General features: G+C 35.0%; 3 protein-coding genes across 4 annotated transcripts in view; all 3 read left to right on the forward strand.

Annotated features, from left to right (window-relative positions):
• Positions 1 to 27,472, forward strand: part of LOC142339107 (uncharacterized) — a 382,233-nt gene that overhangs the window by 333,764 nt on the left and 20,997 nt on the right. The window lies entirely within an intron of this gene.
• LOC142339103 (uncharacterized) lies at positions 1,589 to 9,903 on the forward strand. The gene is made up of 2 exons (XM_075388832.1): positions 1,589 to 2,161; positions 6,714 to 9,903. The coding sequence occupies exons 1-2, from the start codon at positions 1,604 to 1,606 to the stop codon at positions 9,486 to 9,488; spliced, it is 3,333 nt and encodes a 1,110-aa protein (XP_075244947.1). The 5' UTR covers positions 1,589 to 1,603; the 3' UTR covers positions 9,489 to 9,903.
• LOC142339104 (uncharacterized) lies at positions 12,741 to 20,221 on the forward strand. The gene is made up of 2 exons (XM_075388834.1): positions 12,741 to 13,334; positions 17,069 to 20,221. The coding sequence occupies exons 1-2, from the start codon at positions 12,753 to 12,755 to the stop codon at positions 20,024 to 20,026; spliced, it is 3,540 nt and encodes a 1,179-aa protein (XP_075244949.1). The 5' UTR covers positions 12,741 to 12,752; the 3' UTR covers positions 20,027 to 20,221.

A 27,472-nucleotide genomic window follows, 5' to 3' on the forward strand; every position in this document is an offset into this window, starting at 1 on the left:
CATTTTGTTTTTCCGTCCAGATGTTTTTATGGGGTTATGTGCTCTGTTGACAATCAGACTAGTTTCTCTGAAAATGTTCCTAGGCAGGTTTTTTGATTATTCATTTCTTTGGATTTTAATTCACTACTCAAGTTTTTCTGTAGAGATTTTTCTCACGACTATTAGGCGTCACACTCACATTAAATCTGCTTTCTTACATTCTTTCATTAATTAAATTTGACTAAAGGGCGCGCGTGACTCATTTTTCAAATTTATTTGAGCTATTTTTTGAAATTCATTTTTGTGAGAAATTTTTGGTCTTACTTGACTCTGACAAATTACTTGCCACACTCTCAAAGAGACTTTTTCTTGCTTTAATTGAAGATGATAAGGTCGACTGAGTTCATGTCATTCTAATTGAAGGCTGTTTAAGGGCAGTTAATAGACGACATATAAGTTATACAATTTCTTCTAAATAAATCTATAAATATATAAATAAAATATAAATATAAATAAAATAAATATATATAAATATAAATATATAAATATATAAAATAAGAATCAGCAGTTAGTTTTTTGCAAAATGCAAAATCTTCGGTTTTTTGCAATTTTTAGACTTCAGGTCTTCACAGGTATTGCAACTACTTTTTTGACAATCTGCCCGCTTTTGTGCAATTATGTAATAATTTCGTAATAATTAGGTTGTATTGAGAAACTTGAGGCAAAACTGGACAACTATTTCCTCGAAATTATGAAAAATAGGCTCATAATAGCCTAAATCAAACAAGTTTAAATAGCTGCTCAATACAAAGTGACGATTAAAGACGGCATTTATCTTAATCGAGTTTTGTCATATTCCTAAATGAAGGTAGGAATATTAAATTCTCCTTTATTAATTATTCGACAGTTGTACGCTTAAGATTTAACCATGCTTATATTTTCCCCAAGTGCTTGTTATTCCTGGGATCACGACAGTCTGTTTTTTTAAGTTGTATTTTACAGCTTCATCAAGCATACAATAATAAAATTTGCATACAATATTTACGTTAAAATATCAATCAAGAATTCTAAGAGCAGTATGGTCTTTTTAGAAAACGATATATCTGTGTAATTTCTCCTTTTTGCAGGTTTGCAAACCTAAACATTCAATTTACATTTTTGATAAATCTTTCGTAATGAGGTCAAGCTTTTGAATAAAAATTTTTCCGTGTAATATTTCTATGTTGTAGGTGATGAGTTGAGAAAGATGCAAAATAATGGGCTGAAGGTTATTGTTCTCTGTACAGTGTCAAGTGTAAGAGTACTCCTGTTCTCTCTCTCTCTCTCTCTCTCTCTCTCTCTCTCGCTCTCTCTCTCTCTCTCTCTCTCTCTCTCTCTCTCTCTCTCTCTCTCTCTCTCTCTCTCTCTTGTCTAGTTTCGTTGCAGTCGCTATGATGGACAGAAATATCATCGATTATGTTTTTTTTCCGTTTGTGTGGTCTGCTGTTTGTGATTGCTGGTAGTTTTTGAATTATTTTGCATTATAATCCAAGGTGCTATCATTTTTTTTCAACCAACAGTTCATGTTGGGAGTTTGTAACGATGTTTATGGATATGGTTTTTCAGATCTGGCAATGTTTTCGCGATGGACGAGCCAAACCGGAAACGTCTGTATCCCCTCAATCAGCTTCACGATTCTGACTCATTTCCAGATCAAATTGAGATCACGAATCAAATGGCACCGCTAATGTCAATCACTCCGGGAGGATCAAGTTTGGATCAGAATTTTATTGATTCTTATAACACTCACTACTTGAATCGTAAGAAGGCAAAACGAACAGACTATTTGAAAGATGATACGTATAATTGGTGCTTGAAGGAGAATTCAATCACTTCTGAGAAGCGAATTGGTCATCTCTTAAACGCCCTTAAAGAGCAAGTTGCCATAGACCATGTGACGAAAGAGGAGTTTTTCGAGGCCAGTCTGCAGTATGTGGCCAAACTGATAGAAGACAAAAAATGGACGGGTCTTTCGACAGAGAAAGCAATATCTTTGGCTTTGTTGGCAAACTACACACCCAAATCTAATAAAGTGGACCTGTTTAGTTGTAAATATTGTGCTTTGTCTTATCCTCCAGGGAAACATGAATGTGAGACATGCGAAATGACTTTTTCTGTGGAAATGTTTCTGTTTGCTCACCAGGTATTTTGATGCTATTTATTCATTTATTCATGTTTTGCTTCTGCGACAAAAGTTAACATGTATCTTGGTCGCACTCCATTGGTCGCACTTTTGACTAATATTTACACGATGTATGTATAAATTCTGCCTCTCTTACCAGGGTTGCACGCATTTTTTAAATTTTCATGTGATATGCTGGTGCCCGTATTACAGTAACACAGTGAGTCACCACCCACTATTAAGTAATGATATTTCAAATCTGTATATTTGCTATGGCCATATTCTGATCATGTTACTTTATACTATATCGCAAAAAAACAGTCAAAATTCTGGATGTCTGAAGAAAACAATGATCAGTGCCCTTTTCAATTCTTGTGTTTTCATGGCCTAAAATTTTGGTATAAAATTTTAAAGAGCTGAACTAACCGTTCAGATAAGTTTATAGGAGATGGATGAGTTTATAGGTTTCTTAAGCGGAATTTGAAATTTATTTTCGAGATTTCCTTAAAAAAACATTTGATTTTTGAATGATAAAACTATATGTCCATTCTAAATTCATGAACGAAGATGGGATCTGACTTTGATCTGAAAACACTTGAACTATTATTGACCTTAAGATGCTCTGTTAGGGGATTGATTTCTTTTAAATAATAGCCGCCGTCAGCCTCTCAAAGGTTCTTTTTAAGGCTTTCTCTCCTTTTTGCTACAATTCAAAAATTTTAAATTGTTTTGTGGCGCTGTCTTTTTTTAAGATCGATTCAGACATTTTGATTATTTTTGAAGCCAAATTGTAGTAGGTATTTTGGTCACGCCGAAACAGGAAAAAGGTGATGAGTTGAGAAAGATGCAAAATAATGCGCTGAAGGTTTTTTCTGTATAATATCAAATTTTAGAGTAGTCCTGTTCTCTCTATATTGTCTAGTTTTTTTGCGGTTGATGTTATGGACAGAAATATCATCGACTTTGCTCGTTCCGTTTGTGTGGTCTTCTGTTTGTGATTACTAGTGGTTTTTGAATTATTTTAGGCATTAAATTTCGCTATAAAATTGCGCTATATAATAAAGCGCCAACTAACCGTTTAGATAAGTTTATAGGACATGGATGAGTTTATAGGTTTCATAAGCGAAATTTGATTTTTTTTTCAAAATCTCCTGAAAAAGCTTCTGATTTTTGAATGATTAGTGTAAAGATTAGTGTAAAACTATATGCCCATTCAAAATTCATGAACGAAGTTGGAGTTTGACTTTGATCTGCAAACACTTGAACTATAATCGACCCTTAAGATACTCTGCTAGGGGATTGATATTTACCAATAGCCGCCGTCAGCCTCTCAAAGGCTAATTTTTAAGCTATATCTTTTTTACTACAATTCATAAAATTTGAATTATTCTGGGGCGCTGTCTTTTTTTAAGATCGATTCACAATTCGTTTATTTTTGAAGACAAATTGGAGTAGGGATTTTGGTCTCGCGGAAACCGGAAAAACTAGATGAAGCGAAAAAGGAACTGATTTTGCGGCGTAAAGTTTTGCATCACTTTTAAAATTGAGTGAGAAAAGTTTTGGACCAAAACTTTGCTTTCTCGCCGGTTTTTTTGTTCACATGTGGTAAGTTCGACTTCTATTTATGCTTTTTGGATCAATTTTTTTAGTGAATGGTTTTTCAAATCCATTTTCCTTAGTTTCCTCTAGGCATAGTTTTTTGTTTAGCCCTGAAAATATTTTCACTTGTAATCCAGGGCTTGTCCTGCTATGGTTTTTTTAGTTCCTTTGACATAAGTACGACTTTCACATTTGAGATTCTGACCCCACTCTCTGTTTGAAATGAATGGAATTGAGATTTGGTTCTACAAATTTACGAAGTACGTTCACGGTCACAAAGCGAAATCATAAGAACCGGCATAAACCAGTTAAGCCCAGGAACTAAGGCGTCATTGCTCTCCTATATAAAAGGCGAAGTCGACAGATTAAAACAAATCTAATGAAACTGAAAACGAAGTTTAGAACACATTAGGTTGTTATTTTTTTCAATAGGATATCTTCTGAACACTTTTTTAGTCATTCAAAATTTTAGTGTCACTGAACGAAGAGCAATTGTGGTTGTGATAGGAAAAAGACTGTTTTTTTAGGACATCAGCTTCTAAAGGTTCTGTAAGAAAAAATTGTTCACATAGAGGACACATGTGAGGACACACGTAGGCACATAGAGGAGTTTTCGGTTTCCCTTGCGGACTTTAGGTTACACATCTCTAACCAGTTCGATAAATACAGCTTCTGTATTTTGAAAGTAGAACAATTTTTGCTTTAAAATGTCAATATTCTCTGCAAACAATTGCGACACACAGGTTTTTGATTTGCAGGTTCTAAAATATTATCTAGTTCATCAATGAAAGTTATGTTGTTTTGTCGTAGTTTGTTGTATATGACAGTCGAAAGTAATTTTCTTTTATTGCAGCCTAGTTTAGTAATAAGAGCCTTATCAAACAGTCTACCAGCTTTTCAATGAAGCTTCTTGAATTAAGAATCTGATTGCTTACACCGCAACCACTCGTTTTTCTATTTTTCTAAGAAAAAATGGTTCACAGAGGACACATATGAGGACACACGTAGGCACATAGAGGAGTTTTCGGTTTCCCTTGCGGACTTTAGGTTACACATCTCTAACCAGTTCGATAAATACAGTTTCCGTATTTTGAAAGAAGAACAATTTTTGCTTTAAAATGTCAATATTGAGTTCTCTGCAAACAATTGCGACACACAGGTTTAATTTGCAGGTTCTAAAATATTATCTAGTTCATCAATGAAACTTATGTTGTTTTCTCGTAGTTTGTTGTATATGACAGTCGAAAGTAATTTTCTTTTATTGCAGCCTAGTTTAGTAATAAGAGCCTTATCAAACAGTCTACCAGCTTTTCAATGAAGCTTCTTGAATTAAGAATCTGATTGCTTACACCGCAGCCACTCGTTTTTCTATTTTTTGTTGGAAAATCTGAGTAAAATGTTATCAAAAAGATTTTAAGCATGGGTTTCCTCAGTTAGGTGATACATATCCCAGGTTTCACGGATACATAGATATCGGTAGCTCTATCTTAGCTATAAACTAGTGATTCCAAATCGAAGTAATTTTTTTTGAGATCACACATTTACACGAACAACAACTAAGTCAGAGCGGATATAGATTGATTGCAATGTTGTTTGGAATTTGCAATCTCGAAAAGGCTGTGTTTACATCTTGTTAACATAAGTTTGAGACGTATGCTGGTTTGAAACACATAGAGTTAAAGTAATCAAGGTCAAGGAATTCTGCTCCTCTCAATTTGATTTCGGTATATCTTATAATCTGCCATCCAAATGTAGAAAAGAGTGCCGTTTTCGAGGCAAGCAGAAGTAATCCGATTGTCACTTTTTAATAATTTAAGGCAATTGAGCGTTGCTTTGCTAGCATCTTCATACTTCTTCACATGATACACAGTTGGTTGATTACTTAAAACTTTTTATTTGTTACTGGTACAGATTTCTTTGTCCGCCTGGTAAACCTGACAATCGCCGGCTCAGTCGATCCTTGCGACGGCAGTCAATGATCTATAGAAAGTTCTTTCTCATCAGTTTGCAGAATCATGGTTGTGGCAAGTTGTAGATTAAATCCATTGTCTCCTTAAAGCTGAATCATTGGTTGATGGTATTCCAAATATTTTGACATTGTTACGCGTTATACGTTGCTATACGTTGAGAGTTTTGACTCAGATGTTACTGTCAAGTCAGTTCCCAACTCCTTTATCTCTTCATTTCCCGTTAATTACTTTCTCAATTTTTGAAGTTTTTCATCGACTATTTTGTTGACGACAGTCTGAAGTTCCGATCGCAAGAGGGCCACAATTGATTTTTTATAGCTCCGATCGCAATTTTGTCGCAAGTTATATAAAAATTCAGATGACTTGTTTGAGCTTTATTTTCAACTCATTTTGTCCCACACTTAAGAAATCTTAATTATTACAATGGGCTTAGAAAACTGCTATCGATAAACATTATATGGAACCCTAGCATGAAAGCAGTTCGGTTAAAAACTTCGAAAAATCTGTTTTTTAAAATAAGTTTGTGATATTAATTAACCCTATGAAAGAATAGTAAAACTTTATTTTTTTAAAAACGCATCTTATAGAAGAAAAATTGAAAGCATATACTTATTCTAACGAGCTTGTACCTATTGTATAAACATATTGCTTAATTGAAATGTGAAAAGGGGGAAAGTGAAAGTGTTGAAAATTTTGAAAATTAATTTTTCGTCGAGAGATGGTAAAAAAATCGAAAATGCCATTTCAACAATCGATTGTTCTTTCAAGTGCGTCATAATGGTGCCTTTTTTGTATCTCTCCACAAAGGGTATTACTTGGCCAAAATTGAAGAAAACAAAGAAAAGAAAAGGCGGGACGGTATAAAGTTAAAACTCGCAAGTAGATTTAGAAGCCTGAGAGGGTTTCTCTTTTAATTTTTCACCCGCGAATACTAGGTTCCTCAGGTTGTTTCTTTTCGTGAAAACCTAATTTTAGACTCTGCTTGAGTTTCTCGTTGTTAACAGGTCACTGAGCACGGGTATGTGAGCAGCGCTGATGAAACAATTGTTTGTCCATTCTGTGGACACGAGTTCCAAAATGACCCAATACTGTTAGCAAATCACCTTCATGATTATCATTTGTGTCGTTTCAATCACATAGAATGCCCCGAAGGGTGCAGTGAGTTGATTGTGGAAAACAACCCAAAATCTTTACAAGATCATCTATTTACTAAACATCAATGCCAAATTTGTGGTGACAGAATTCTTATCGGCGAATATGACTTCCATATGAAAATGTTCCATTCTGAGCCTCGAGGTACAACCGGCCAAACTGAACTGAACTCGGCTTCAAATTTCACATCTTGGGAAGTTGTTCAATGTGAACAAGCTGACGTCGATGGTATAAAACTTGCGAACCAGGACCTTCAGACCTCAAATTTGAACTCTGCGAAAATAGCTCCTCGTGAACGAATTCAAGTTGGAAAAGATTCTCAAAAAGGCGACCAGTTTGATATGTCATCTATTGAACTTCATGACGTCACTGCCCCGGAATGGAAAGTTTGTACAACATGCAAAATGGCAATGAAAGTTGAACTTTTAGCTCTATGCATGTTTTGTGAAAACGATTCGGATCCTTTCGTTTCTATGGATGAATTAATCTTGCACATTTGGAGGGTGCACGAAAAGAAGCCGAGTATTACCCATATAGTTTGTTCGTTTTGTGAATCAACGTTTCAGAATGTGAAAGGATTTTTAGTTCACAGAGAACTGTCTCACGACTATTGCCATCGCCATTACCTCTGCGGTGCCTCATGCAATTGTCTTCTGCTCTCTGATTCGCTGGAAAAAGCAGCCAAACATATAGAAAGTCGTGATACCATTTGTCATTTGCGATACCCGTTCACAAGTTTAAAAAACCAGAAACATTGCTTTCAGTGCAAAACTTCCGTGGAAATAAGTTATGTATATTATTGCATGTTTTGTAAAATGTCGGGTTTTATCAGTATAACTGAGTTGCTATCGCATTTAATGAAAAAACACAGATGCAAAGTTTACGGCCAGTTTGACTGTAATAAGTGTGAGAAGAGTTTTCACGATCCGAATCGCTTGATTCATCATTTCAAGTTGCAGCATGGAGGGTGCAAGTCACATCGAATGTGTTCTAGAACTGAAGATTGTGACTATGTTTTTCCTTCTGAAGTTCCGCCCATAATTCATAATTGTCATCAAGATCAGTGTTACATAAATCCCACAGTTTCTCAACTTGAGCAATGCGTTGATAGTATTCATCAAGAAATGCGTGATGATCAAATTGCACCGCCGTCGTTAATACGTTCCACAACCATCTCAGCCCCTCCGTTTCTGCTTACGAAGTTCCCTCAGCCCCTGGCTGGGTCCTCCAATTGGTGTACGGGTTTGACGCCGCCTCCCAATTTTAACCCTGATGATCTCGTGTTTACTGAACCATCGTATCGTGCCCAGAGTTCCAATTTCAACCCTTTGCAATCGAGGGACATTTCGTCTTTCTATCCGAGAAGCGGACCTCCAAATGTTCAGTGTGTGAATGAACAACCCTCAATAAATATAAACGTATCGGCAGTAATACAGGAGAGAGAACAACTTGTCAGTTATAGATCAGGTTACCAAAGTTCTTTAATTGGGCCTGGACTACGTGAAATTGTTCCATTAATTCAGGACGATAGAGCTGAAAGGTCGCCGAGGAATCAGTTTTTAGAAGGCACTCGACATGCGCAAACTAATAGGTATCATGAAAGCACCAGAAACTGGTTCAAAGTCGCTAAGAAAGATAAATACAGCCAAACTGTGGGCTTAAGTATGCCAGTTATATCTACTGAAAATCAGATAAGCAAACGAAACGCTCTCGTGCAAACAGACAAACAAGAACGGATTCCTCCTAGAGTTTGTGCGGATAAAGATATCTACAAGGCAGCTTTCAATCTATATGGAACTGTTCGTGTCTGCTTAGTTTGCAATGTTTATCACAAAGACGCCCCCGATATACGTTCCAAATGCGGTTTATGTCCTAATATGTGGTTCCTTTATAGATACGAATTGGATGCCCATTACGAAACGCAGCATAAAATTGAATCAAAAAATGACGCAACGCTCTATAACTGCATGTTTTGCGATAAAAATCAAAGTTTTCAAACTCAATCAGCCCAAAAATTGGTCATGCATGTGGAATTGGTACATAAGCGATTTCCTCATTTAATTTGCGTCAATGCTGATTGCACGATTCTAAACCATCGAGTGCCTCATCAACATCAGAGTGGTGATAAATCAACGCTTTGCAGACAAGTTCTGAACACCTACGACTTCGACTGGTTTGCTCATACTGAAGGGGGCACCCGAGTTGAGTCACTCCGGTTCTATACCTACGATGTCAAATATCGGGCACAATGTAATAAATGTGATTTCGAATATAGTGTGAAAATTGACACGCCTACTAAACAAAGAATGAACGACCGATGCAGACAGTGCGAGAAGGACAAATTGCAACGGGTTTTCATTCACACGTTTGAAAAAGTTATGCACATGAAAAATAAGCACGAAGTTCCGCCCCCGAAAAACTTTTTAGAGGAAAAATTCGCCTGTAAAGTTTGCAACGATTCGGAGCGATACTTCTTAGCTGACATGATTGCCCACAGAAAATCAGTGCACGGGTTTTGTAGTGGTGAGCATTTAATATGTGTAGTTAACGGATGTTTCTATGTAACTTCTGACTTGGAAGAGTATGACATGCATTTGGCAAATGTTCATCAGCCAAATAATAACTGAATTCGTCTTGAACAATTAAAATTACAAAAATTAACATTGACTTTGTATATACCCCCTGTCAATGTTAATTGTAGTAATTTTAATTGTTCAAGACGAATTGTTAATAGCTAAAAATAGCTGATTTTTGCTAACTTTTGCTGAATCCCGCTGCAATATATTTTAGCCATAACAGCAAGCAGTGTTCAGAAGTTAGTTGAAATTGTTAATTTAATTGAAATTGAATAATTTATTAATAGAAATTAATTGTTGAAACGGGGATATCAGTGGAAGAAGAGATAAAATGTATTCAATGTAGTTCAATTTGGTTCATGATGTTACAATATGTCAAAGCTCTGTTGTTATATATAAATATCGTTCTATGTCTACTTGAACTTTTTTCTGAAAAAAATGTGTTCAATTGAAAGTTGCTAAGTTGTCCAACATATATAGAAAGTCCAGATTATAGAAAGTCAACATATATAGAAAGTATGAGGCGGCCAAAAATATAGGACCAATCCGAATTACTACTATTGCGCAGGACCTTAAGATTTATTTTGTGCAAGGCAAATTTCTGACAAAACCTCTTGCTAGTAGCCATAAAATGGTCTTAATAGATCTAAGAGGACGATTGTCGGACCGTAGTAAATGATATTATTTCTGTCCTCTTCGGATTTAATGAACAAAAATTGTGAAGTTCTTAATAATTTTCTCAATGATTGTTCTTAATGATTTCCTATGAAATCTTACCATGTAAATTACTGCTAAAAGGATTTAGAGGAAACAAATGTCAATAGAAAAATCTTTCACGATAGGATTTCCTGGTCACGTCTTACACGGTTTAGAGATCTGATATCACTCGATAAATGTTTCTTTTTTAACATACGATAAATATTCTGCGAAACAAAAGAAGACTCTATGTCGTGGGAGTTCTTCTGTCAGATTTTGTGAGCTTTTCCAAAATTATTGTTTTTTGTGCCGGTTTTTTTCATTTACTTTAGTATATAATCCTGTGCAACGATTGTTCAATCCTATTAATTCATTTTTGTACCAAGTTTACAGCAGAATGTTTGTGAGACGATGTACAAATTCAGCATCAGCGTAACTATTTTAAAGTTTTTCATAGAGGAAATTTTTATTTGTGCGCCTTTTGGTCAATTTTTCATTATTTTTGACGGGTTGTAGGAAGAAAAGGGTACATCAATTTAAATCTCGGAACGAACATGCGGAACTCATAGGAACATTAATTTATAGGAAAAGTGCGTTTAGCTTCTACTCTTAACTCTTTTCAAATCCGACAATGCCTTCTCACAGTTCCCAATTGCTAGAGGTTTTGTGCCCTAACGATCTGTTTCTGCATTAGCGTGTATCATTGCAGTTAAGATGAATTTAAACAGTATTCACTTCTTTCTGCAGCTTAGTTTAAATCAATTAAATTCCTTTATAGATTCCCTCCATAAATTATACAGGAAAATTTCCTTTGCATCCCTGCTTGTTTCAACTTCAGTTAACTGACAAAAAACCGTGCTAAGTTTGACTTTGATAACAAGTTTTGCTCCCTTTTTAATTAACCTTGAAAGAAGTTTGAAGCAAATAATGGAAGCGTGTGTATCTTTTTATGCAAAATTTTTGCTTGACATTTTTCTCTAGAACATCTTTTTGATTTTACTTCTCGGGTAATTTTTTGTTTCTCACGCTTGTTTTGTAGTTTTTTTTTCAGTGATTTTCATTGCGCGTGTTCAGATTCTGTTGCAAAAAAAACGGATTGTGAGCGTTGACCGTACGTAGTGCCATTAGCATTGTGGTTAATGTCAACCATGAGAATCCTAGAGGTCGCGGCTTCGAACTTTACCCTATCGAGAGGTTTTTGCGCCATAAAAGTTTCTAGTCTATGCCCCTTTCCCAATTGCTTGTCTTGCCAGTCGTTAGAGAGCAATTCATCCGGCTTTAGTTGGTTTCTGTTTCTATTTTGTACCACTTTGTTCGTACGCTGATGTCGTACTGTTATTTCGTACGCTGATGTCGTACTGATTTTGTTAATCCGTCTCGCGTTTCCCTCTATAATAATGATATGGAACTCCTATTAGTTATTTCTTCAAAATATTTTTTGTCCATAAAGAAGAATTTACTTATGATGCCTCAATGCATAGCAAAAAAACTTCATGCCGTAATCAGTTCTGCTTTTTGCAGTTTTAATGAATCTGGGAAATTTTTCGCGCAAAGTCTTGCGCTGAGTTATTAGATGTAACTACTGAGTTGAATAATTTCTCCTGTTAATCAGTCCTGTGTTTAGGAAGCGTTTGTTTTAGATCTCGTTCCTTATTGAAAAAATGTTGCATTGGATTTTTGAGAGTGACATCAATTTAAATTTTTCAAGAAATGCAATTAAATTTTGAGCGTTAGATTGTTCTACTAGATGAAAAAATTTTCACAATATAAATATAAAACATTTTCCTCAGCCAGGTGGTTCGTTGGGCCAAATATACTGCAATATATATGTTGATATTTCAGATTCTGCAAATAGACAATATGAAACAAATCAAAATTGCCGAATCATTGATTCATTTTTCTGCACGTTTGGCGTTTTCACTCAATTTGTTATACTGTTGCTAAGCACGTAATTTTACTGGTTTACGATTTAAATTGCTCTTAAACAAAGTTTGTAGCATTTATATTAGTCCTGTTGTCTTTTTATGTGATTTTTTGCTTGACCAATTTTTCTTCTGACCATTATGACTAATTGTTCTCAAAAAACGGCTAAACAGGTAGCGCTCGGAAGGCATTAAGTTCTCTTAGAGCCTTACGGCTGACTCGTTTCCCTACCCCCTCAACTCACTCCACCACGCCTCACCCCTCCACCTCATTCCTCCACGCGTAATACAACACCCCCCTCTGCAAAAGCTGACACACGCTGCCTTCAATTAAGCTAAATCGAGCTTCCCTAAACTGCAGCGACTAATGAAACCGTCAGCCGTTTGAGAGCAATTCGACCAACGTTAGTTGGTTATGTTCTGTTCAGACTAATTATTAATTGATGAATAAAAATTTAGAGTTATTAGCGTTAATTATTCTGAACCTGAAACAATTTTTTGTAGGCTTAGTATTTTATGAAGTTCTAAATACTCTTTTTCTATTAGGTTCACATGTGCTTTGTAGATTTTTTCTTTTCTTCGAGTTAAAATATGTTAGTTGCGTTGATATATCTTGGAATGTGTTCTGTTCCGGAATCGGATCAAATTGTCGTTCACCTGAGATCAAATTTTTGTTTTAAGGTTTTTGAATGATTCAATGATGGGGGATTGCAGTCCTGGAGGCCGCAAAAGACTTTATCCAATTGACCAGCTTTTGTATCAAGACGGAGTTGCAGACCAAATTCAACGGAATGATCCAATTGAAGCAGCTCAGAATTTATCTCAACGTTCATCAGGATATCAAGACAGCTCTGGTCATGTTCTACTAGACGTTAACAACTCGGAGTTCTTGGCTACCAAAAAGGCAAAAATACCAGAGTTTCTTGACAAAGAAACCTACGACCGATGTCTGAATGAAACATCTATAACTTCTGAAAAGCGAATTGGATACCTTTTAAACCTTCTCAAAGAGAAAGTTGAGACAGAAATTGTTACGAAAGAAGTGTTTTATTATATTAGTCAGCAGTATGTTGCCAAATTAATAGAAGACAAAAAATGGACTGGCCTTTCGACAGAAAAAGCGATATCTCTTGCATTGCTGTCGAACTATAAAACGAAATCGAATAAAGTAAATCACTTCAATTGTGCGCATTGTGCGTTGTCGTACCCCCGAGGAAAACACGAATGTGATCAGTGCGAAATGACGTTTACAGTTGAAATGTTTCTCTTTGCTCATCAGGTTAATATATTTTTTTTGCTCCCTTTTGCTAATAATCGCCTAGATTTGCCGTTCAGTTATGCGAAATCTGTGATTTTCTGTTGCGATTTTTGCTATTTGAATACTGAACGTTGAACCTGTTTTTTTTTTAACTGGCTGGCTACTAAACAATACGATTTGAGTTTTGCTGTGAAAAGCCCAGAAACTGTTCCAACCCAAATAATTCCATTACAAAAAGGGCAACATACGCAGCATATTTAATTAAAAATAGCCGAGATCGATACCCATGTCGCCTGTTGAGATTGTTACAAGCAAAGAGACTAGCATTAATACAAACGCAGATTGAGTAGACTTAGCGAAAATTTAAGCTAGCCCAGATCAGTCACAATAAATTGGTGAAATGTAACAAAAATCTGTACAGCGCAGAAAAAATAGCCCAAAGAATTCTGCAATCAACTTGAAGTACAGAGATAAACCTGACATACACTAATGTTTAATGAAGAACTAATAAAAATCTTAAGTGTAATAATTAAAAAAAATAGATTAACTTAAAAATTGAGTTCTAAAGATTGTGAAATTCAATTACGTCTTGATATAATACAATACAAATACAAACGGAATACAAACAAGCTCAACATTAGGCATGCTATAATACGCTTACAAGTTCTATTTCTAAAGAAAATGACCGAAAATTAAATAATTGACTAATAGCCATTTTTTTAATAGAAACTGCTCAATACCAACTCAAACGTAATAAATTGGTATCCAAAACCTCTACGAGCAATATTCGTCTGTTCATTTTCCAGTAAATGCCCTAAAAATAGCCGAAAACTATTAAAATAGCCTAAATGCTACAAAATAATCGAAACACAATAAAAAGTTCATGGCGCAACTCACAGTCCTCTGATCTGGCGAAATTAATTACATACTTGTTTTTATATCAGATATTTTGAGAAGAATGTTTAGCGTCTCTCCATTGTTTCTTGGATTTTATTGTCATTAGTGAGACAGTATTATTAATAGTTCCGGTTTTTTTGCCATTTTGTTGCGTTGTTCAAATTTATGGACCACAAGATAACAATTTCCCCGAAAAAATGGCAGTAAAGAATCAGCTGAGACTGCAAAATCTCTCTCTTTTTTCCCAAAGCAGTTCGAATAATTAGCTTATCCGATGTTATATTTTATCTTGTACATTTGGCTGCTACGATCACGCACTCACACTTATGCGCCCTCACAAATGCATGCACTACATAAAAGCATATTATAATAAAGCTCTTGAAATGTAGATTTCAACCACCTAACTTTGAGTTTTTCTTAAGCGATTTAGATTTTTTTACCAGTAGTTATATTAGTGATACCGATGATAACTCTTGGGGTTGGGGAGAGGTAGATAATTTTAGTGAGCCATTTTACAATTTTTATCTCCTGCTGAAGGTTTTCCAAAAGTTTTTTCAGTTTTTTTGGTCATCCTAAATGTCTCAGTGGTCTTTAATTGTGGGCATTTTAAAATTTAGAGAATTTGAGTTGCATTGTGGTGGTGTTTTTTTAAGATCTCTTCTTTTTTCAAGTACATGTTACGAAGTCAAATTGGAGAATGATTTCGGTCTCTCAAGGTTAGTCAAAGGATCGAGAAGCGAGTACTCTCTAGGCTTGAATTTTTTCACTCTGCTTCTACAGGGCTGCTAAAGAACAGTGTATGAAGAAAATTTTGAGAGAAATAATGTCTTCATTTGCGGCAATATGATCTTTTTTTTGTTTTTTGGTTTTTATGCAAAAAAAATTTTGTATGCGTGGTGTTTTGATTCCGCAAAGTAATCATTGGCTCCCAATGAAAAGTTTTGAAGAGTTTCTTTCTTGATGTAATTTGAAATCTAATGTTTTTAATGACTTTAACATTACTTTTCAAAAAATATTAGAGTTTTTTTTCCATTCTTGTAGTTGCTTTTGTTGTTCTATTGTCTCTGTTTCTTATTTCGATTTTTTTGTAGTTTCAATAATTGTCGAAAAGTTTGGGGATTTTTTGAATTTTGGTTCTTGTCATCGTTATTTAGCTGTTTTGCCATTTTTTCTAAGCAATGGTAGATACCATTGGCTCTCTAACACGTCATTTTCAAATCTTCGTTCCTATCGGTATCAAACAGCACAATACCCACAAGAACGTAATAAACTGTTATCAAAAACTTCTGCAGCTTACCGACTTGATATTACTTTTCACAAAAAAGATCAGTTTTTGGATTTCGTGAATTGTTTTTTTTGTTGTTCTTTAGCTTAGTCTAACTAAAGAAATGTATCGTTTGCGACCTGTTTAATTTTCTTTAATAATTCTATTTTTCGACTCAGTTTTGCATTGGCTGGGAATCCATTTGTCTTCAAAAATTGTTTGTGTATTTTTGATTGTTTTATGCATTGGTTTTTGATCTGTGGGCCGTTTTTTTAAAGAATCGGACCTAAGTATAATTTGTTATATCTTAACCAACCAAGTTTCATTTGGGAGTCCTAATGACTTCGGCTCCCTTCTTTCCAATGTCATTAGTGAAAACTGATTTTTGGCAAATGTCCTCTGTCATTTAATTTGTCTCATTGTTTTTACTAAACTATTTGTTGCTATTTGAAGTACCTTAGTGTTCAGGATTTTATGATGGCCGTATGATGAAAGTATTTGGATCGTATAAATTTGGCTGCACTTTTTTGAGAAAAATGGAATGAGAATTGTTCTTTCCTGTTAGACTGTTGTAACGATTTGTTGTTTAGTGTATGCGTTAATACATGGCGTTTTTAGTATCAGAAGCTGTTCTTCTAATCAAATGATCAGCAAATCAGTCTAAATTGAACAAAAGCGATAGCGAAAATTGGAATCCTGTAAGTTATTCCAGTTGCCTAAAAATAAAATTGTTAAAATAGTCTGGAGCCAGCTTTTCTGGTATTGAGAAATAACAGAGGAAAACTTTATGGACACCTTATTCATAGTTTCTAGTACTTTTCAAGCGTTTCCTTCGAATGTTTGACATCTATATACGTTACATGATGGATAATGCACAAACCCCTTGTTTATCCACTCTTTGTTGAGTCACCCCTGAATTTGGTTGATTAGCTATATCCGACTAGGTTTTTCTATCATAAGGTAAGTCTAAGCGACAAAGGTCTTAGAAGGGACAATACTAGTTTTGGTGCCAGTGCATTATCTATTCGATAACAGATATTAGCAATAATAAGGAATAGTAGGAACGGACTGTTTGAGGACTAGGGCACTTATGTATAAGACATCCCAACTAAAGAGGCCTTAATAACGTAGGCTAAGGTCAAGCCTGAGTTGAAGATGAAAAACTTGATTTTTATGATATTCAATGGTTATTTATTTCTTGTCTGAAAACTGGGAAAACAAGCGTTAAAAAAATTCATTTGACGTTTCTTCTTTGATTTGCGTTAGGAATTGAAAGCGATATTTTTAAAAAAAAATTTGTAGCTTCTGAGCTGATCCTGGTATCATGTCATCCGAGGTTAATGTCGAAACTTTCTGTGCAACGCAAAGCACCAGGCGAGCCCTCTTGTTACTTGTGTCATCAAATTTTATTTTATTTTTTTTCTAGGTTAATTTAAATTTTCAACCCTATACATGTTCCAGCTTAGGCAAAGATCGTATTTTGAAATAGCGTAAAACAAAATTGTGACCGGAACTTAGATTAAAAGCAAACAGTCAGGTAGGGAGATATAAGCTTTTAATCACAATCTGTTTTACTGGGATATTTTGATTACAGGTTACTGCACATGAGTACGTGAGTAGTTCTGCTGATGTCATTGTGTGCCCATATTGCGATAGCGAATTCGAAAATGATTCTGTAATTATAGCAGCCCACCTTCAAGAGTTCCATGTGTGTCAATTCAATCACATTGAATGTCCTGAAGGTTGTAGCCAACTAATTGTAGAAAATAATCCAAAAGCCCTTCAAGACCATATTGTCGAAAAACATCAGTGCAGAATTTGCCGCGATCACATTCCGAGCGGCGAGTTGGAATTCCATATGAAGATGTTCCACGGTGAACATCAATGTACAACCTGTGAAACTGAACCAAAGTCAAGGTCAACTTCAATTTCTTCAGTTGAAAATCTCCGTGAACCAATCCAAATTAGTATTGTAGAATCTGAGAAAGAAGATCAGATCTCAAAAGTTAGATCATCTTCGGAAGTAGCTTTGCGCGAGTCGAATGAAGCTGATGACGTTGACAAATGTGATCAGTTTGATATTTCGACCATTGAACAACATGACGTCACTGACCCGGAGTGGAAGGTATGCAAAACGTGCAGGTTGATAATGAAAGTAGAAACGCTAGTTTTATGCACTTTTTGCGAAGATGATTCGGATCCGTTTATATCCGTTGATGAATTAGTCGTCCATATTTGGAACGAACATAAGAAAACGCCGCGAGCTGTCAATCTCAATTGCTCTTTTTGCGAAGTTAGACAAACTAGCATAAATGGGTTTTTATACCACAGGAAATTTAATCATGAGTTATGCAATCGCCACTATCTATGCGGGGCATCGCTTGACTGTCTTTTGCTCTCTGATTCACTGGAAAAAGTTGGCAAACATATAGAACGGAGCGACACAATTTGTCATTTGCGGCATCCGTTCGGTGGTTCCAATCAAAAGAAATGCTGCTTTAACTGCGATTTCATTTTCGACATAAGTTTCCTATACAGCTGTGTGTTCTGTAAAATGCCCAATTTTATCTGTGTAATTGATTTTATGTCACATATGGCCCAAAAACATGCTTGTAAGGTGTTCGGAGAGTTTGGTTGCATGAAATGTGAGAGAAGTTTTCAAAATCCCCGTCTATTGATAAATCATTACTCATTGGTTCATAAAAGATGCGAATCGCATTGGATTTGTGCGAAAAGCGAAGATTGTCCTTTCGTATTTCCTACAAAATTTTCCTCAATCAATCATAGTTGTTCCCAGAGTGCTCAATTTCTCCAGAAAGATTCCATTAATAATGAACCTGAGAATTCCACCACTGTTAGTCCCCAGCAAATATTGCCGCCATTTAATATTCCAGTTCCACCTATTCAAACTATCATACCTTTTCCACCTCCGTCGTTTCCGCCTACACAGCCGCCTCCCGCGACATCAGCGGAAAGTTCCGAGTGGCTTACGCCCGAAAACGCGCCGCCTAGTATCACTCCAACATCATCAATTAGAGCACCACTCGAGTTCTGGAGGAATTTTGGTTCAAACTGGTTGCCATCACGCAATATGCCGCCTTCGATCGGAGGAATGGCACCTCCAAATATTCAGCTTAATAATCAGCAGCCTTCGTTGAACATCAACGTTTCCGCTGTCGTTACAGAAAAAAGATCACCCGTAGTTAGCACCCCATGTAGTAAAAGTTCTGCCGGGTCAATTGCTATTGGTAAAGCGAACAGAAAATATTATGGCGGATTAGTGTACCCTAAGAAGAAAAAGAATTCAAAAAACCGCGTGAACACTAAAATAGCTACTCAGAAAAATCGACTAGTGTGTACAGTTCAAACTTTTGAAGAGACGAAAAACAGTCTGGGTAAGGTCAATAGAAGCGTTGCTACTAATACCTATGCGATGTCTGTAAACAGATTTTCCCAAACCGATTTCAACGATATGACAATAAGAAAAAGTGTTCAGGTACAAACTATCGAATCACTGCCGGCTCTCCGGAGAGTTGAAGTTGGTAAAAACACTTATGCTGAGGCTGTCAGAAAATTTGGCTTGGTTTATGTTTGCGTGATTTGTAAAATTTTTCATAATAATGCTCCAGATGTTCGAAATAAATGCAATATTTGCCCCAATATGTGGTTCCTCCACAAATACGAGTTGGACTCACATTACGAAACTGAACATATGCTTGAAAGCAAAACCGAAGACGTGCCGTATAAATGCTTGTTATGTGATGAAGAGAGAATTTTTGAAACGCAATCAGCGCAAGATTTGGTTTTGCACGTTGAAGTGGTTCATAAACAGTTTCCGCACTTGTTCTGCGCAAATCTTGAATGTTCGACGCTGAATCATCGTGTACCTCATCAGAACCAAACGCAAAATAGATCGTTTTGCCGACAATTTTTGAACACGACCGACTTTGATTGGTTCTCTTATACTGAGAACAGAACGCGAGTTGAGTCCCGTCATTATTTCAACGTTGATATGAAAGCACGAGCCCAATGTAGAAAATGCAATTTTGACCTCTCTATACCGACTGGACTTTCCATCAAGTTGCATCTTGAATCATGCAAAATTTGTTCCAAGAAAAAAAGGAAACTAAATTTCGTGAATTCATTAGAAAGATTTGCCCATCTGACGAACAATCACGAAGTTGCCGCCCCGAAATATATCCAGACTACTATGGTATGCAAGGTGTGCAACGGTAGCGAGCGTTACTCTTTCGATGATATAATGAAACACAGAGAATTAGTGCACGGCTTTTGTAAAGAGCATTACATTTGTGAATATAAAGGCTGTTTCTTCATCACTTCTGACGTCGAGGAAAATGATTTGCATAGAAGTCGGGCTCACAAACGCCGGAATGAAAGGAAAAAAACTGCTAGTGAAAACTTAGACTCAACAGTTGAACAGATTGCAATGGAACCCAATGTGGCATCTGATGTGGTTCCTTCTTCAGAAGTGGATATTGTTATAAAAGTTGAAGGTGGACTCTCAGATGACCACTTGTCAGCAGATGATTAGGAACTCGAAGAGGAGAAAAGTTAACACTTTTGAAGCAGATATCATAAACTCAATGGAGTTTAAGGCTGGTGGAGTGTAGTAAATAGTTATGGTTTATCTCTCCCTATTTCAAAAACAGTTATTGTTTCAGCTATAAATAATTTATTTAGCCAAATTTTATTCAAATAAATTATTGAATGTAATATTTTCCAAGTATCATTTTAAATCAAATTAACCTGAATTTATGATACAAAATAATCTAAGGCAAAAATAATTATTGTCCAGAGAAATCATCGATTATTATGGTTTCTATTATTTCTGGCAAAGTTCATTAACTGTACCTTATATTTAGATAAATATGCCTACATGCTAACGGAGTACCCAAATAGGGTTGGCTTTTCTGTGAAAAAAAAAATGCTACAAGACCCCCGTAGCATCAAGTTTTTTATAAAAAAAATTTATTGAGTAATTTTTTTCGCCAGGAGGTTGGGGGAGGCGGTAGCTACAGGGGAAACACCTACAAGCACCCTTTTCTGTGTCAAAAAGGAAAAATACAAAAATGTTTATATTTTTTTCTTTCTTTTTTTGTTGGAAGGTTGTAAAGTGGTTAATTAGAAGGGCAGAATCTTGTGGACTGTGTTGCCCCTTCTCTGTTCTCTCCGGGTCTCTCGATTAATATATTGTTGAATTGTTATGTTGATTGGATTCTTATTTTTTAAAATCCGGAGAAATTAATTTCTTATTTGTCAATTTAGTTCAGGAAACTGGAAGGCTTCCTCTGACTTAGATAATGAGACTCTGTAAGTTGCTTGGGGTATGTTAATATTGCAGGAATTGTTCAAGGCTAACATATGGTCATGCAACAATCATTATTCAATTCTGTTTGATCGAATATTTTTGCTAAAATTTTTGCTATTTTTTTTAAATTCAGCCTTTTCATCAAAAATAGACGGAATGAGCTTTTTTAGTCCACTTTGTTGACAAATATTGGAGTAAAACTTCTAAAAACTACTGACAGATTTTCGGGGACTCCAAAGATTGCTAGCTCTACTTGTGGATTCCTTGTGAGTGATCTTGAATTTTGCCGGCTTTTTGCTTATTCAACTCGATAATTATGCAAAATGCGTAATCTATTTTTTGATATATTGTTTTTTTTTGTTAAGTTATCCGTATCAATGATATTCGGAACAATTAAGTGTTCTTCAATAGACAAACGTCAATAGCAAGGGCAGTTTCAGTCTAATCGTCGTTTCTTAAAGTAAAAAAAAACATCGACTGATTACAATCCGTGGATTGTAATCAGACTGAGTACAAATCGTTTTCGAATTTTTTGCTTTTCATTAATTACAGAAAAGAACAATTAAAATCAGCCGTTTTAATGACATGTCTAATTGCATTGCCAGGGAGTTTCAAGGAGACCTATGTATCTTTCAGTCGAAAACTTTTTGTCATTTTTGGTTTTTAAAATACATGTTTTTAAAATAAACAATGGATTATTGAGCTTTGCGAATTTTTTTGGCAAACTTGTGGCTTAAGGTCAGTCAAGACAGGTTGCATCGTGTTTCTAATGAACTAAAATTATACGTTTAGAGCGCTTTTACATTTTAGGTTAATGGTTTTTCTGTTTCGATAGTCCTAGTTCTCGCAATTTTTTTTGGATCCCCATCATTGAGATTCTTTTTCTTTTGTCACATTTTTGACTGGCCAGATACCACGTTGTTGGCATTTGTAAAGAAGGCAGTTTTTCAATTAGTAGTTTATGGTTGGAACTGCATCCACGCCGTCTTCTAGAAGAATTGAATGGAGTTTTTATTTTTGTCGTTGTTTGTCCTTCTGTAGTCGTTTGAAGAATTCTGGAGAATTGCGAGTATTAGCGGCTTCTTATAGAACCTATTTATTGATTTTAATTGACAGCTAAAATTTTTCATTGCTTCAAATCACATGTTCTAAAAAATTACAGACAGGTTTTTTAAATTTGTAGTTTGCTTTTCCTTTTTGTCTACTTGTTACCTAGTCTCCATAAAATCAGGTTGCAAATTGAAATATTTTTGTCGAGGAAGGGCACAACTGAACATATCGAATATTTTTAGTGCAATGTTCATTATTTTTAACGGCCTCGATAGCGGTTTTTTGCAAAAGGTTAAATTAATTTTCGATTTATCTATTTATCGTTCTTTTTGTAGACGTATGACATATTCTAAAGAATGACAGATGTTAATGGTTTTTTGAGAAATAAAAGAATCTATTCAGAATTTTTAGTTGCTTGCTAATGTTTTTATGTCTTTGAAATTATTTTTTCGAGAAAATACAAATACCTAGTCTCATTATTGGTAAGTCCAATCCAATGCCTCATTATTGTTGTTCAAAGTAGGCTGAGTTGATTATATCTCAATTCTATGGATTAGATAGCGGTTTTAAAGTCGTGGACTCCGTTTTTTTGCAAAATTTTTTGGATTTTTTTGTCTGAGTGTGTCGTTTATTTTTTATAGATGTATGACATATTCTGGATAATGGCTGGTCCCTAGTGTTAATATTCAATTCATTCAATGAACAAAGATCTATTGAAATACCTAATGTGAAGAATTGCTGATCTCGATGGCTTTTTGGGAAATAAAAGAATATATTTAGCGATTTTAGTTGCTAGATAATGTTTTTCTGTCTTTGAAATTCTGTTTTTCGAAAAAGTACAAATGTATTTTCTGATTTTTTCCATTCTTGTTTTTTTAAAATCTGTTACCTAGTCTCATTTTTTAGAGGTCCAATGTCTCATTATTGCAAAATTTAATGGAACTTTTTTTTTCGTCTGAACGTGTTGCTTTTAGTAGACGTTTGACATATTTTTGATAATTAGTGGTCTCAGTTATTCATATTCAAAGTATTTAATGGACAGAAACCTATTTAAAACTTCATGTGATATCTAACGGTTTTCATTATTGGAGTTTTTTCTGTTTTCAAGAAAGCATAAACGTACATTTTTTGACTTTGTCGTTTTTGTTCTTTTTTGTCTCCTTGTTACCGAGTCTCATCACGGACTGGTCCCTTTTTAGTGAAGAGCGAACTTGTTTGTTTAGTTGAGATTTTATTTGACACTTACTTTTTTATTATGTTAAGAGTTTTGAATGTAAATATTGTTAATTGATTTTTTTGTTTGTCTGGTCTCGTTGTATTAATAACGTCAGGTCTCATCGGCCCAATAATGTGGCATTTTTTTTACTTTACTAAGTGCTTTGAGTTGCAAGTAATTTTTTTATTCATACACCAATTAGTTTTGATCAATGTGACATTTTTTGAAAGTTTTCTACCTCTTCCTCATTTGGTAGACAAAGGCAAACTTGTGGATAAGCGAGTAGGGAACTTTATATGAGGACTCACAATACCGAGCCTCCTTGTTTTCCTTAGAACTCATTTTTTATACAAAAATGTGAAGCACTAAGTTTAACGAAATTGACTGGTGGTTAGAGTTGCGCAATTTATTTGTCTGGTGAAACAGAGCTAGATGTTCTTGGTTCTTAGACCTACAATTTCAAGATATAGAATGCAATTTAAATATTTCGAGCGAGCTTGCGAGACCCGATATAACAAAATAAACAAGAAAAGTTATCAGTGCCACTATAAGAAGTCAGTTGAAGTCAAATTATTGCGGGGTTTTGGAAATGGTGCCTAAAATCAGGCATTTACTCTCTTTCCAACTGCTTTATGAATTGCAGATGAGCTGCAAACGATGAAACAGTCGAATGCATATTGCGATAAATTCGACTAGGCGTAATTAAGAGCCGGAAATGGCTGTTAAGCATTGCTTCAACGTCACAGATTCGGGAAACCTCTTTTTGTTATGTTTTTTTTAGTTAGCGTAGAAAGAAAACGCTACTGTTCTTTATCTATATTGCGGTTCTGTAAACTATAAAGAGTTTCCAATATCGTCTGAGCTTGAAGGTCTTGATTGCTGAAGATTCTACGACTGAGTTTCCAACGCTATTTGCCATGCTAGTAGTTTGAAAACGTTATCAATTGCTTTCAATTAGTCGTCAAAATTTAAACCTTTGAAAGAGGCTCAACATTTGACCTTTTCAACTAAGTAGAAACATTGCTTCAATGGGCAATATCTGCTTCTTGTTAGTCTGCTTCTTGTTTGACAGCGACTGTTTTTTTCTTGTTAGTTTACGTACAAACAAATAAAAAAGACACGAAGACGCGCATGTTTCTCTGCTTGGAACAGAATGTTACGACATTTGTATTTGGAAGCACTAAGCTTCACATCTCCGTATTCGAAATTATTACGCAGAAACCTTTGCCTTAGCAATGAACTTTTGGTATTAATGAGCGTCTGTGAAATCAATTGTTATATTACTCAATTTACAATAAAGAAGGAATAAAGGTAATATTTGCTTTTAGGAGCGAAAAATGCCGATGTAACCTTCCATTACAAAGGAATCCTTTATTAGCACCTTTTTTCTTGAAAATTGTTAACAAAAAGTTTGATATAACATCAACATAAACCAGTTTGTTCTCAATTGCTTTTGTGTCATCGGCGTTTTTGATTTTGCTTCATCCGATCTTTGTTGAAATCTTTTTTACAGACTTTGAGACCTAGATCTTTACTAAATTTAAGGGCATTTTGATAGAGTCTCAATTCTCTGTTAACTGTAGTTAATGCTATTTTCTAATGTTTGCTTTTCACAGGAATGTGATTGTGGTCAGAAACACCATTAGATTTGGCTATAAAATTTATAACATAAAACGGGTTTAAATGTTGTCTGTGGTGTTTGTTTTTTAATTAAAAACGCAAGTTTCTATTTTTTTATTAAACGAAGTGCTAATATTGGAAAAATAACGTAATTGTTGTTCCTATTTATTATCCGAAATGTCACTATTTATCTGAAATGTACAAAACAAGTTTTTAATTGCTCTCAAACGAAGTTTGTAGCAATTGTATTAGTCCTGTCGGTCTTTTTTAATAGCCGCACAGCGATAGCTGGGGCTATTATTGGCCTTCTCCTGGTTTTTTTTTCGTCGTCGCGATTTTTGTTACAACCATATGACGTCACCACCAATTCAAATCTGCTTTTTGTTCATTCGTTCATGCAATTTCAACTGAAGTGCGTGTGTGACGTCATTTTTTTCGTGTTTTCGAGTTTTTTATTCACTCGCGTGATTAAATTTTTTTTGGTCACACTTACCTCACTCTCAAAAATGACCTCCTCACTTTGAAATTGAATTTTAATTACTTTAAATCAAAGAGATAAGGTCAAATGGGTGTGTGTCACTCTAAATGAAGGCTATTTGAGAGCAGCTAATAGATGTAGCAAAATCTTATACAGATTTTAAATCAAAATATAACATATCAGCCTTCAATGAAAAGACGAATTTTTTTGGTCTCTTTTTTTACTGTTTTTTGGAGACTACAAAGCTAATGCGGCTATTTTCTGTCAATCTGCCAGCTATGTTTATTATGCAATTTTTCGCTTGACCGATTTTTCGTCTGACGCTTCTGATTTTTCGTCCTCAAAAACGGGATAAACAGTTAGCGCCCAGGTGGCCTTAAGTGCTCTTAGAGCTTTTCAGCTCTGTTTCAACTCAACCTGTTTTGGAGACTTATAATTATACTTAGGGTGTGAAGGGCGGTTCTTAGAAGTTGAAGGAACCGCCACGGTTGCCCCCTACTATTGCCCCAACCCCCCACCGCAATGTTCCTTAAGTGTTCGGTAATATGTTACTGCATAAATTATAGATGTAATGGAATGTTCTTCAAGGTTTTATTATCACGATTTTGAGCAAGTTTTTAAAATTTTTGCAATTTTTTCAATTTTTTTGACAATTATTGTCATTTTTCTCGTTTTTCATCCTAACAATAAATCACCCTTACGGTTTGATAATAAATCACTGGAAAATACTTTTGGCCATGGATTAGTTTTCAACTTTATTATCACAAAGTTCAAATGTTTTTAATGCAACTTGCTTTTAAAGTTTTTTGAAAGGTTTTCATTTTTTAGGTTTCTCCAACGTCAAGAGCCACACAACTTCCTCTAGGGCTTGATTATAGGTTACTGCATAGCTTCTTGATGTAATGGAGAGATTTTAATATCAGCTATTTCCTTGAAATTTTTGCATAATTTTTAGTGTTAGTGGAAAGGACTCCAGCTCTAGCAGGTTTTCGATAAAATTTGATTTCTTTAAAATATTTCGAAAATTATCATGTTTATGGAAATTATTATCAAAGTTTATGGATCTTTGAGCCAATGAAACTATTTAAAGCTTGAAATAGGGATACTGGATAGTCTCTTGAGACAATGATATGGTTTTGAATATTTTAATATCTTGAATTTTAGCAATATTTTTTTACAATTTGCGATTGTTTTCAAAAGTTTTGAATATTTTTGTACTTTTCTGAGTTTAACGACCATTACTGGCCAAAGAAGTTTTTCAAGTCTGGGAGATGGGTTACTTGACAGAACTTTCGAGGCAAAAAATTATTTTGAACTTTTTTTAGGAATTTTAAAACTTTTAGGCAACAGGGGCCCTGGGATCTCCTCCAATGTTTGATAATAAGCTTCAGCATAGTTTCTAGAGTTGATGGAATGTTGATCTTTATTTTTATGACTCCAGTTCTAGTAATTTTTGGGTAAAATTTAAAATGTATGTTCTTGAATTTTAAAAATAATTTGTTAAAATTTTAATTGTTTCCAAAATTTAAAATGTATTTTCTTAAATTTTAGAAATAATTTGTTAAAATTTTAATTGTTTCCAAAATTTTTTTAATCTTTTTTGTCTGTCCTTTTCGTTGTTTAACGACCATTACTCGCCAGCGAAACTTTTTCAGTCTTGGAGACGGGTTGCTTGACAGAACTATCGAGACAAAAATTGGTTTTAAACTTTCTATTTAACTTTACCTGTTTCAGTTTTTTCGATATGATTTATTTATTAACAGGGTTAGAAAACTAGAAGTTGCAGTGTCGAATCCAATCAAAGAAGATTTTCGTGTCTCTTTTTCTCTCTTTCGGTTAGGGTTCCTTTCCTTCTCTTTCTCGTTCACGTTTTATCTCTCTCTCTCTCTCTCTCTCTCTCTTTGTTGATGCCGCACTTCAGCTGCTGTTATGTGGCGTAATGTCATCACCTCTGATCCTGATTATCACTGAGTTATAGTTGAAATGTTTTTATCATAAATTATCTAAATGGCACATTTTAGGAAACCATTGTTAATTGCTCTCAAAAGCAATTTGTAGCAAATATATTAATCCTGTTTGTCTTTTATGCAATTTTTCGCTTCGCCAATTTTTCGTGTGACCCAGTTGATTTTTGTCTTCAGAAACGGGATAAAGAGGTAGCGCCCTGAGGCCAACTGCTCGCCGGTCGTTTGAGAGCAATTCGCCTGACGTTAGTCGGTTATGTTTATTTTTTTAATCAAACTTTGATCGAAAAAAGTTTGCTTTCTTCTCAATTTTGGTTGTGAATTTTTTTGAAGTGTAGACC

This window comes from Convolutriloba macropyga, chromosome 5 (assembly GCF_964194025.1).
Source record: "Convolutriloba macropyga chromosome 5, txConMacr16.3, whole genome shotgun sequence".
In the NCBI taxonomy this organism is placed as follows: Eukaryota; Metazoa; Xenacoelomorpha; order Acoela; family Convolutidae; genus Convolutriloba; species Convolutriloba macropyga.